The sequence below is a fragment of the Triturus cristatus genome, chromosome 12 (genome assembly GCF_964204655.1).
Source record: "Triturus cristatus chromosome 12, aTriCri1.1, whole genome shotgun sequence".
Lineage (NCBI taxonomy): Eukaryota > Metazoa > Chordata > Amphibia > Caudata > Salamandridae > Triturus > Triturus cristatus.
Genome location: NC_140595.1, coordinates 127,515,063 through 127,527,731, shown reverse-complemented (window position 1 = coordinate 127,527,731; position 12,669 = coordinate 127,515,063). Strand labels below are relative to the sequence as shown.

Here is a 12,669-nt window from a genome sequence, read left to right as displayed (position 1 = left end):
GGGTATACAGCTCACAGATCCAGATGGTGATCCTTGCAATCACCCTCTCACTTATCTAGAAGTTAGTTGTGACACTCCATTTTGGATACTAAAACATTAAAACTGGCGGCAAGACATCTTTAGGTTCATTTCAACTGGAATTTCAGGATTACATTACAAAAATAAGCTAAAGTGAACCAAATATGGATTTCCACAAGCTGCACCAAGACTGGAAAGGACTTATGAACTTTGAGCATCAGCTGCTCAAGTTCATGTTACTTACCAGTATAGCTTAACACTAAGGGGCTGATTTAGAGTTTGGCTGAGAAGTTACTCTGTCACAAAGGCACTGAAGTACCCTCTCCACCAAACTGAAGGTCCGCCACCTGATATACCAACGAGTGGACCTTAAGCATGTCAACGACAGAGACTTCTTCATCTCCATTGCTGACATACTCCTCTGACTGCTCGCCCCAAGGGACAGTTAAAAACATTTAATTAGCACCCGTACAATGGGAAAAACCTCCCATAGTGTTGGGGCATTAGTTTTAGTTTTGTCAAAAGCAAAACTTTACCATGGGATTTTCTTTTTGAAAAGAAAAACAGAAATATTAAAAAGTTTGACAGATGGTACCATAATTTGGACGGTATTACCAGTCAAACCTTCAATACAGGAACTGCTATGACAGTGGTTCCTGGTAATGTGTGGAACTGTGCACAGGGCTAGAGGACAACTCTAAATTTGGCAGGCAGTGAACCCTCGGTATGGCCAGAGTAAAGTGCTCCGCCATACTGATGGACTTTGCCCATCAAACTCTAAATGAGCTTTGACATTCAGCTGGGATTGGGTATTCCTCTAGCAATATTGAGAAGACAATCGGGCTACTTGGGAAACAATAAAATCCTCTGAAATACATGGCTCATTTACCAAATATTAATGCCCTTTTGATTTAAAAAAAATAGATTGGTTTATAGGAAGAGCATATGGACAAGGCATCACATAGGATCTTACTTTAAGTATCATGTCCTTTTGCCTTATTCAGTTTCTTTAAACATGTGTAAAAACACCTGGAACATAAATACATATACTGTGGCATAAGTCAGACCCATTCGGGGGAGGCGAAAGGACAGAACAATGCCATGTAAAAAATATCCATGTAATACAATCCGTAGTGCAGAAGAAACATCAAAGACTGTCATTCATGCAAGGCAATGATACTACAAAGAAGGGCAATTCATGTGTCCTGTTATCCCCTAAAGCCAATACATAACAAATGAAACTCATCCCAACTACCCTCTGTCTGCTTTTGTGTGATGCCTCTACTGATAACATAATAAGGAATCAAGGTGGATAGCCCATACATGTTTGTGGAGCATCCAACTAGTATCCAGTGTTACCTCTCCTCCCTTTCAAAATTTCTGGGGTGTAAGCAATGTCATGTGTCACCCGTCCCCAGAGGCAGTCACTCCCCCATGCTCCCTCAGGGCAGCCAACATAGCCATCTAGGTTCGTATAACATCTTCAAGTTTATCATCTTTACAAACATTTCTCATCCACACCTCCTCCGCGATCGCCCATTGACAAATATCTTTCATCCATGCCACGTATGTGGGGGGTGTTAGACTGAGTCATTTTGCCTGCACCAACCCAAGGAGGCCAAACATCCTGCTTAATTTTTTTGGGGCAGTTTCATGGGAAGTGCCCAACCCACTGGCTTCTTCTAGGTTAAAGTAAAAATTGTCATCATAGCTTGGGAGTAATTCATCCCCATTATCTCCAAAAGCTGGTTGACTTTCTTGAGAGTGTGACCAAGAAGGTTTTGTAGCACTGAAGGACAGCTCCTAGGTAATGGCAATATTTTGTCAGAGCCTGAATATACTGGGACTGGGTCTATCAAAACTGTTCTGGGGCATGACTTTGGTTGGGACTAATTTGGTTCATAGCCTGACAGGGCAACAGGAATGGTGTTGAGCGTCGGGCCAGCATCAACATGGCAGGTACCGGCATAGATATTGGTGCCATATATGAAGTCAGCTCAGGAGCTGAAAGTGAAACGGGCTCAGTAGGCACAGATGGCGCTGAGTAAGGATTCTCCAGTGGTAACCCAAATGAAGGCCTCTGTGGATCTATGGGGCCCAGAGGCACGCCAGCAGGAGTTGGGAAGGTCCCAAACAATTCGTAACATGGCTTCTTTGAAAGCCTTGAACTGTTGCAACTTTGTTAACTGCAGGGAACCAGGAGAGGGAATATCGGTCACTTTGACGTACTCATGACATTTTTTAGGAAGAGAGTATTGAAACCCACTTGGAGTACCTGGGCTTCCTTTTTGGACTTACTTGAAGACTTGAAGCTCAACAATGACATTTTGCAGGAACAGCCCTGAGAACAGGAATGGGTCTGCGCCCTCGACTCCAAACAGTAGCGGAACTTACACAACTTCTTCCATCACTCCCCCAAAACCGTCAGGAAAGGAAAAATAAAACAATAATTAACACTTGTTTTATTTTTCCGTTCCTGCCACGTCTTGGGGGTGGGACCTGGGAGTGATATGCACTGAGGGGAGTGGTAGTGTACTCCCATCACTGCACATGAAGGTTTGGCTGGCTACCTCGCACCGGCCGAACCGTCATGCACGGTGAAAGTTCTCTCCTACCCAGCAATGCAGCTTGATTGGAGAGAGCAGGTAGAGACTCACAGTCTGTACTGGAGAGCAACTCGAGTGTGCTCCGGCCAATCCTGAAGCTGCTCTCATGCGTGAGAGAAGCTTCAGGATTGGCCGCAGGGCATTCTGGGAGTCTTTGCCTTTCCCTGTGAAGAGGAGCAGAAGAACGCGACGAGAACAGCTGAAAAGCAGAAGAACGCAAAGGAGATGGCTGCAGATAAGTTTTTTCTTCATTTCGCCCATGAAACATTACACCGCCCTACCTCCTTCGACCTCCCCACCATCCCCCACCCGCCTCACCACTCATCAGGCACACCGGCCGCTACTAACAGCTTGGCTTTATGCTCCTAGACAGCCTTCGGATTCTTCAGTAAATCAAATTACAGTGATTCACACAGAACTCATTTTTACCAAAATAATGAGAGAGGAGCCTGATAGGCCTCAATGGGCCCATGGGGACAAAGGATCAGGTCTACAATAAGGACTAACGGTACACTGTGAACTATTATTGTGCTCTCGGATTGTAGAGACTTTGTTGGGGAGCTGATCCTTGGTCTCCATGGCCCCATTGAGGTTTTGGACGATCCTGTTCCACTCTCATGGGTATCTGTCTTATATTCCTGTGTGTAGCTCTGTTTAGCTTTACACCATGGTGTTTATCACACTCTACATGCTGTAAGACACAGCTTGTCCCATGGTTTCTCATTCCCTTTTGGCAGTAGTCCCCCAAGCAACCCCAAGTCCTGAAGAGAGCCTTTTACTCTATGAAGAGACGAAAAGTTGTCAGTATCTTACAAACTGCTCGCCCTTTCATGATGCGCTTGTACACAGGCATCTAAAGGCCTGTTTTAATGGACTAACCAATATGCCGACATAACTTTGAACTTTTGTACACTGCCTATTCATGATTTTGATTGTGGTTTTCTCACATGGAGGTCACTTTGACCTATGCCTTTAGAGAGCCTACTAGAAAATAACATTTACGTCTTAACTAAACCAATTCTCATGGCTGGAGCTTGTTGTTTGTATGTACTTTTAGGTTTTGAAAATCAAATTAATCAGTGTCATTTTTTCTGTTTCTTATACATTATTTTGGTGTAAGTGAGTTCCGTGTGAACCGTTGTGATACGATTTACGTTGGTTATCCAGGTTCACATAGACATTTATGTTACTCTTGTTTGAGAAGAATATAAATAGTTTGGATTCATAAGGGCACATTCCTCACATGAATTGAAGTTGTGACCCAAACACCGGATACACAACTCACGGGGTCCCTACAAGGTATAAACTTTGTAGTTTTAGCATGCATCATGATCCCTCGCACAGTGGAAAGGAACAATTTTAGAGAAAAGTTGTAAACTGATGAGAAAAAAGTTGGGAGCTAGCTCCAGGGCCCGTGTGTGAAGGAGTTGACATCAGGTGCAAAAGAGTGATGCTTTGACACAGCTTCGACTGTCACTTCCGGGGCAGAATGAGGTTGACGTGGAGCCAAATGGAGCCACTTGCTAGTGTCGGGGGCTATGCTGTAAAATCTTCCCGAATCAGTTGGTGCCTGGGGGGTATTCACAAGGTGAGGAATCTGTGGTTAGACGTATCCAATGAAAAGGCATGCATGAGATGGTGAGGCTCCAACTAGAGTTGTGGGCGCGGAGTCAATAGATTCCCCAGGAAATTGTGCAGCTTCATTAGACTTGGGAGGAGAAAACAGTGTCCCAGAGAGGATTTGAATGCAAGTGGGCAGAGAAAACTTCAAAAGAAAATGGTTATAGAAGTAGACAATGGTGATGCATAGGATCAGGGAATGTAACAGAGGCAGCCAATGGTGAAGAAAAGGAGTGGGCAATGTTACAGAGGTAACCAATGGTGATATAAAGGAGCATGGAAAATGTTCTGTGGACATGAAATACGAGCAATAGTGAGACAGCGATTAAAAAACAACACATTGAGACACTTGGAGATCACTGTTGCTGAGCTGCATGCCCTGGCATGTAGGTCTTGGTCAAAGAAGAACTAGGCAAAGTTCAATTTAATGTCAGTGGAGCCATGGGATGGTGATCTTTTCCATGAGGGAGTAATTGAACAGCTTCAGGGAAATAGTAACTACAAATGAGGTCAAATGAGGAGCACAAAATGAATTGAAACTAATGCAGCTCAAGTGTTTGCTTCATTTGAGAATGATAAGTAACTTATTGGACCGAACATTGATAACATTCACTGCAATTATTAACAAATTCTAAAGATTTAAATCAGTAAGGGCTAGTGAGGTTAGACTAAGAGGGTCCAATCTTGTTACGCATGCAATGGACAAGGAAGGATTTTAAAAGCGATCTAGCAGAGCACACTGTGACTTCTGTTCACCAAAAGACTCTATTTTCGAAACTGAACCCTGAAAAAGTAAATAATAGAAAGAGTTTAAATGGGATCTAAATATTATTAATACTCTAAGAATTACAAGAAGGTGTAGCCACAACTATTGAGCTCCTGTAGAAGAAAATGAGCACATGGCCTAGGATCCATATAAATGTACTGAATTCAGTATCTGGGCCTGATCATGTGACAATGATGAATGTTGAAGATGTGCTGAGGTACGTGTTACAGGGTCATCGTCTAACGTGAATAATGATCTGAGGTACTTGCCTTTGGGTAAATATAAAAGCGTTAAACAAATGATTGCATTTTCTTGTTTAGAGGTTTTATGTTTGGATGGATATTTCAATATTAATCACTGCCGTTTGTACAATATGTTTTAAAGTGTAATCCGAATTTGGATTCCAGTGGTGATACATCTCTTACTGAAAATGCTCAAAAATCCACCTGTGTTTCAGGCAGTGGTTATGTCATGTTTGTTTTTGTTATGCACAATTTGTAATGAAGTTTACAAAACAATACATCCATTTTGGACTTCCTCAATGTAGGCAGCACTTATGACAGCATTATCCTGGAGGCCTGGTAAAGGGAAGGTGGCCGTGGAAGAGAGGATGGCTGCATCTGTGGTTATGTTGACCGATTAAGTATTAAACCAATGTTTGATTTGTTGGTGGAAAAAATACTGGGAAAGCAGCCCCACCAATAGGTACAGAAATAGCAGAAATTCGAATCGCAAAGGCAGGTCAAAGTCTCAGCAGCGTCAAGGATTCTAGCTGCAGCTGAAACAAGGGCTTTTGTCGAACTTGTAAATGAGGTAGGCAATTAACTGCTTTCCAGAAAAAGGGGTTGAATGAAGAATCCAGAATATGTTCTCACCTATCATTAAGAAAGACTGTAGTGCCTGCCTAAGGTTTATCCACAGAATTCTCCACTGTATGAATTAGGGAAAGATTGGAAGGGTCCTTACCCTTTATGAGCACAAGTTCATGACTGAATAAACTAAATATGTGTATTTGCAGGCAAAGCAATCTTACCAATGTGCAGAAGATCTAGTTTCTTGTCATACCCTTCCCCTTTTCATACACTATAGAGGGCCTGACTTGGTCAGCCCTCCTTATTGTCTACAGCGGCCTCACCGATGCACAGAAAGCCTAGTTTCTTGCATTACTCAATCTATTTTGGAGGGAAAGCCACTGTAACCTGAGGGCAACTGTTGATCTACTTTCTGCCTTAACCCTTTGCTAATCACTACAACAGCAGTTTGAGTTTTGTAAAAGATTGAAGACAGTATCAAAATTGCGGAAGTATTTGAACCAGTTTACAACAACCAAAATGCAAAGGGAAATATTCTCACACAATTATCAGTTTAACAAGCATCTCAGAAGATCGCATCATAGCCAGAGCTAGCTCAGTTTCAAAGATCTTAGAAGAGAAATTCACCCAGAGCATCTCCTCTTCTAATAAATCTGGTCCAATAGGAGAGTCAGGTTAGATCAGCTTGATGCAAGAGGAGGTCACAGCACTCGTCAAAAGGACCTCAATTGCCAATTCAATACAAAAGAAAACGGAGACCAGTTTCCGATCTTCCAGAAGCAATCAAAACATTGACAACTGTAGTCCTTCATGAACTACAATATCATGTTGACCCAACAAGCTGATTAGATGCCAATGCGTTGGGCATTAAAATGATCCACAGCACAGAAGAAACATTGAACGATGTGAGGGAGAGTTACTACAGATTTAAGACTCAGGAAATATACCAGTTCTATTTTTTAGAAATAGGCAAGTTGTCTTTGGTAAGTGGATCATATACTAGTTTAAAAAAACAGAAAGAAATGAGTGGGGTTATAAGACACAAACATAAACTTGCTGTAATCATTACTATAAGAATCCACGCAATATATCAAGCCATGTCACAATTTGCCAAAAAAAAAGAATACCATTTGATTTACTGTACGCCTCTGTGCTCTTCCTGATCCCGCAATATGTCACTACTAGCTGGGGTGACCAGAACACCCCAAGATGCTCCCAAAATACAGACCCGGGCAAAACCTAGGATCTAGCACTCCTATTCAATTAGCGGACAAATAATCTGACAGAAGTGGAGTACAGGGTGCCATTCAAAGGAGGCATAGATTTGCAACCCAAATTGAAAGGAAATGGGCTGAATAAAACCTTAAACGCAAGTGAGTTCTTAGATTATTTTATTAATAACTTCCCCATGAAGAAAATCATTATTGCGAGTCACACCTTCAAGCAATGGTTAGGGATGCATGAACAATACGTCAATGAAATAACAAACAAAGTGTTGTGGAGGCTGTAATGTTTATTCAAAACTGAAACGTTGGGAGCTCGATTGACAACAATGGAGTAGCTCTGGGCTTATTATGGCTAGTATAAGCCTTCTGCTCAAACATCGCAATATTTGTCTTTATGTTTCTCTCTTTTTAATTTAGAACATTCTATCCATAGTGGGTAGAATGTTCTAATAGCCTTAAAGCCCTTCTGTCTTCAGCTATACCGGTTGGTAAAGGCACTCCCCCACCGATACAGGCTATAACTTGGGATCAGAGCCTTTAACAACTGGTATAGCCCTCAGCTGTGGGCTATAAGGCTTTACTCTCCTTTTCTCCTGTACAAAGGGAGGGCAATAAACATACCTTTTGCATAGCAACAGTAATAGTGATTCTGTATCACTCATCCAATCTATAGCTTTTAAAATAGGCCGCATTCCGAAAGGAATTCTGTGATTGGTACTTAGATATCCAGAGTAAATACTTTGGTAACCATACCATCTGTGTGCTTGATTATGTTATCCAGCAGACGGGGATAGCTTGTCAGGTGCTTCATCTCTGAGCCAATTAAGTCTTTGAGCTGAAGTCGTTCACAGTCAGGGCTGCTTTCTGCTTCCTGTAGTAAAGAAACAACACTTATTGAGACAATACATATAAAATGACGACAATACACGCTTAAATCAGTTATACTACACATCATACAAAGTATTACCCTCAAGACCCCAAAGGACATTTCTCTCTTCAAGTGATGGGCAAGATAAGGAAACTAAGACTTGCAAAAAGGACTAATGGATCGAAAGTTCTTGTTATCGTTAAGCAATGAAACTGAGAGGCGGAGTAGATATAGGCACAGCTGGGCCGGGAGTTCAGGGTCAGCGCCTGTGCCATGGAGGCTCCTGGATCACCTCGTCGTAACAGGAGACTGAGGCCAGAGACACGGTGTGGAGCCTGCCGGTAGCCTCGTGAAGTGGAGCGGACACCAAGAACTACAGTGGAGGTAATCTGGACCGGACTGGCGGTGCCCCCTCGCTGCCCTGAATCACCTGGTGAGGTCTATGAAAAATAATTTAGTGGGGCAGTGCGGCACAAAACTGAGAGGTGGAGGAGAGTTCGGCACGGCTGGGCCGGGAGTTCAGGATCAGCGCCTGGTACGCCGCAGCTCCTGGATCACCTCATCAGAACAGGAGACTGAGGCCAGAGTCTTGGTGTGGAGCCTGCTGGTAGCCTCGTGAAGCGGAGCGGACACCAAGAACTACACCCCCATGTAACATCATTGATCGATCCATTCAGATTGGAGGAGGTCACCAGAGCAATCCAAACGAGTAAAAATGGCAAAGCGCCAGGACCAGATGCCATCCCAGTAGATTTATTTAAAAGTAACATCACTCTGTGGGATCCTTTATTGACTATAGTACTGAAGGCAATATGCATGACAGGTCTTTTAACATCATGGGGAGAGTCAACTATAGTCCCAATTTATAAAAAGGGAGATTGATTAAACCCCGCCTGTTATAGGCCTATCTCGCTCAGTGATTCCCTAGCAAAGATAGAGAGAAGGATAATACTGGAGAGGTTACAGGACTGGGCGGAAACCCATCAGAAATTGTCTGATTTTCAATATGGGTTCCGCCCAGGGCTTGGCACAATCGAACAATGCCTCAATTTGAACATAATAATTGGAAAGTACGTGAGGATGAGGAAGGGGATGCTGTATTTAGCATTCGTCGAACTCTCCTCAGCATTTGATTGTGTGATACACAACAAAATTGTGGCTAAAGTTAAAAGACCTGCGAGTAGAGATCCCAATTATTACCTTTTTGCGAGACCTCTGTACGGGATGTAGAGCCAGGGTGAGATATGGTCCTGGAGGAGAATGCACTGAAACATTTGGCATGGAAAGAGTTGTGTGACAGGGATGCGTATTGGTTCCCCTTCTTTTTTCATTGTATAATAATAGTGTGGGGGAGGACCTAGCGACACATGTTAAAGACCTTCCACAAATAGGCGTGCGCCCTGTCCCGGCCCTCCTCTACACCGACGATGCAGTCCTCATGGCCCGTACCCCTTTGGCCCTGCAGCAGCTGCTTACTAGATTAGTTGACTATATGAGTGCACTGAGCCTCCAGGTGAACCAGTCAAAAACATATGTAATGAAGTGTGGGAACAAATTCACAAAATGTAGGGAAATAACGATATCTACTACGAAGATTGAGTTCACTGACACTTTCTTATACCTGGGGGTTTTATTTGATAAGGCTAACTCTTGGAAACAGGAAGCAGACAATAGACAGAAAATGTTTGTCAAGGCTTGCTGGGCCCTTAGATCTTTTGCGATGCGGTTAGGATCTAACCCACCCGCGATGATGCTGAAGATCTGCAAAGCAAAGTGTCTCAGCATAGCCTTTTATGGGGCGGGTATATGGGGACACAAGAAGTGTCAAGGTGTTCAGGTGGCAGAAAATGATTTCTTAAAATATTTGCTGGCAGCCCCAAAAAGCACTTCAGTATATGCAACTTGATGGCCCTTATGTTACAGATATGATCAAGGTAGAACCCATCCTACTGTGGCACAAAATTTGGACATCAGACCATACGGATTTTAATCGGGCAGTAATTAGTGATTGCTTAAAATCAGCCCGGTATTCAAGTATAGAATGGTTAACGTATGTTCAAAGGTTTTTACGAGATATGGGAAAGCCCGAGTATTTTGAAAAAACGGAATTATTGGGCATGATCAGTAGGAAGGCTTTGAAATTGGCAGCTATGGGCCATTTGGATTCGTTAAAATTGATTAATGAAATCTGTAAATCTAGTGTTTTAAAAAATCAATTGATTTTAACTACTTTCAGTATTCAACCGTATTTGAAATATGTTTTAAATGCTCGACATAGGTTTAAACTTACACGTTTTAGATTAGACATACATGTTATGTTATGTTACTGTTTGTTTTGTAGAGCGCTCAGCTGCTCCAAAGAGCGTCCCGGCGCTAAAGATCATCCCACCAAATACCAGCAGCAAACAAACAGCCACAACAGAAAACATAACCAGAATTAACAATAACAGCATTACAAAGCAAACAGATAGGTTTTAAGTCCTTTCCTAAAAACCGAGAGATTGGTGCACACCCGCAACGTCAAGGGCAATGTGTTCCAGAGGCGGGGTGCAAGGTAACTAAAGGAGCGACCTCCACAGCGAGCACGCTTCACTGTTGGAACGATAGCCTTGGCCTGGGCAGCAGATCTCAGAGGTCTAGATGGAAGATAGAAATTGACCCTTCTCTGCAGATATTCGGCGCCGAAATTGTGAAGCGCCCTAAAAGCTGTAGTTAGGGTCTTGAAGAAGATACGCTTACGAATCGGCAACCAATGCAGAGAGACAAGGAGATTGCTGGCCCTAGATCTTCTAGTTAAACCGAAGATTGCCCTGGCTGCAGAATTTTGAACTATCTGCAGACGAGTCAGCAGATACTCAGGAAGACCTAAGTAAAGGATGTTGGCGTAGTCTAGGCGCGAGCCAATTAATGCTTGCACCGTAATTTTCTTATGCTCCAAAGATAAATAGGGCAGTAACTTGCGCAACATCCTTAAGATGGCAAAGCACTTCCCAGTCAAGCCAGCAACCTGGGTTTTAAAGGAAAGAGTGTTATCGACCATCATACCCAGGTTCTTCGCTGTGACCGAGTCGCTGGCAGGGGGAGACATGGCCGAAGGCCACCATAGCTTCCAACGTGGGTCTGCAGGACAGCCAAAGAACAATATCTCGGATTTGTCGGAGTTGCATTTGAGGCCATTTTTCCCAAACCAGTCAAACACAAACTCCAAACACTTCCGAATGGCTGCTCCATCGAAGTCACAGCCCCTGTCACAAGTAAACAGGAGCTGTGTGTCATCCGCATAGGATATGATCTGGGCCCCTAGCTCCTCCACCCGTGCGGCAAGAGGTGTAAGGAAGATATTAAAGAGGGAAGGACTCAGTATGGAGCCCTGCGGGACCCCTACCTTAAGCTGCGGCATCCGGGCGGAGAAAGGGGGAGCCCAGATCGGTTGTGTCCGATCGGCCAAAAAAGACTGAAACCATGCGAACACCGTACCCCGCAGCCCAATCTCCCAGAGTCTAATTAGGAGGAGGTCGTGGGGGACGGTGTCGAAGGCCGCCGACAAATCAAGCATGATAAGCAGGGCCTTTCCACCCCTATCGAGGGTCTCCTTCACAATCTCAGTAACCTCAAGAAGAGCGGTCTCGGTGCTCAGGTTAGATCTAAATCCAGACTGTGACTGATGTAAAAGGGAGTTGCCCTCTACAAAGTTGGTAAGGGTGGTATGAACACACTTTTCAGTGATCTTGGCCAGGGCAGGAAGCAGCGAGATTGGCCTATAATTAGAATGCAGTTTAGCATCTGCATTTGGTTTTTTAATGAGGGGAAGAACTAAGGCCTGTTTCCAGGAGGAGGGGACTTTGCCCGACTTCAAAGATGCATTAATGAGAGGGTTGATGATCGGATTAAGGGCAGGTGCCAGGGTCGCAAGACACTTGGCGGGATAAGGGTCCAGAGGAGAGCCAGATTTCAGGCTAGACAAAAGGTCAAGCGAGGCCTGAGGCTCTAAAGAGGGAAAACAGTGCAGGGTAGGGCCCACAGCATCCATATGCATAGCTGGTGGGCATAACCAGGGGTTGGAAAGGCCATCGACCTCTGAACCTGTGCTCAAGATGATCTGGGTTCCTTGCAACGCTGACTGGATAGTACGTATTTTATTAGTAAAAAATACTGCAAGCTCCATGACCCAAGGTTCCGAGAAAGCAGATGCAGAAGTGCAGCAGGAGGGAGAGGTGAATTCTTTAACAATCTTAAAGATCTCTTTGCAGGAGCTATCTGCTTCCTCGATCATCTACATTAGCCTACATCGTAAGCTAATAACTTATCCTAATATGAATGACTGGTAACAAAAACTGATAAATTGTCCTTGTGACGATAAAATGCCTCAAGATACTATGCATGTGGTGTTATTCTGTAAGTATTACTCCGCGCATAGGAAAAAATATGTTATCCTGCTCATTAGACATATGTCTCACGTACAATGCCGCCTTGCATACCTCTTCTTGCAAACACTACAAACATTAGAGGTTTGCTGTAGATGTCATCATTTCTATGGGCTATTTTTTATGCAAGGAAGAAAACCACCATAGTTTCTCCAACCTAGTGAGCATTAAGGAGGATATGAATATCGGCAGAAGTAAACACATAAAGGATAACTAAAAATTTTCAGTTATGTAATTATGGATTATGTGCCTAAACTTTTAACTATATGAATTCAAAGAAAGTTTTAAGTAACCACTTATTTATTTTTTTAAATGGAACTGGAAATGTG

General features: G+C 43.4%; 1 protein-coding gene across 1 annotated transcript in view; it reads right to left on the bottom strand.

Moving 5' to 3' along the window:
• Positions 1-12,669, bottom strand: part of LOC146772866 (rho guanine nucleotide exchange factor 11-like) — a 224,146-nt gene that overhangs the window by 97,318 nt on the left and 114,159 nt on the right. The window contains exon 7 of the mRNA XM_085637040.1: positions 7,802-7,919. Coding sequence (XP_085493166.1) covers positions 7,802-7,919 — 118 coding nt within the window. The remainder of the gene's footprint in view (positions 1-7,801; positions 7,920-12,669) is intronic.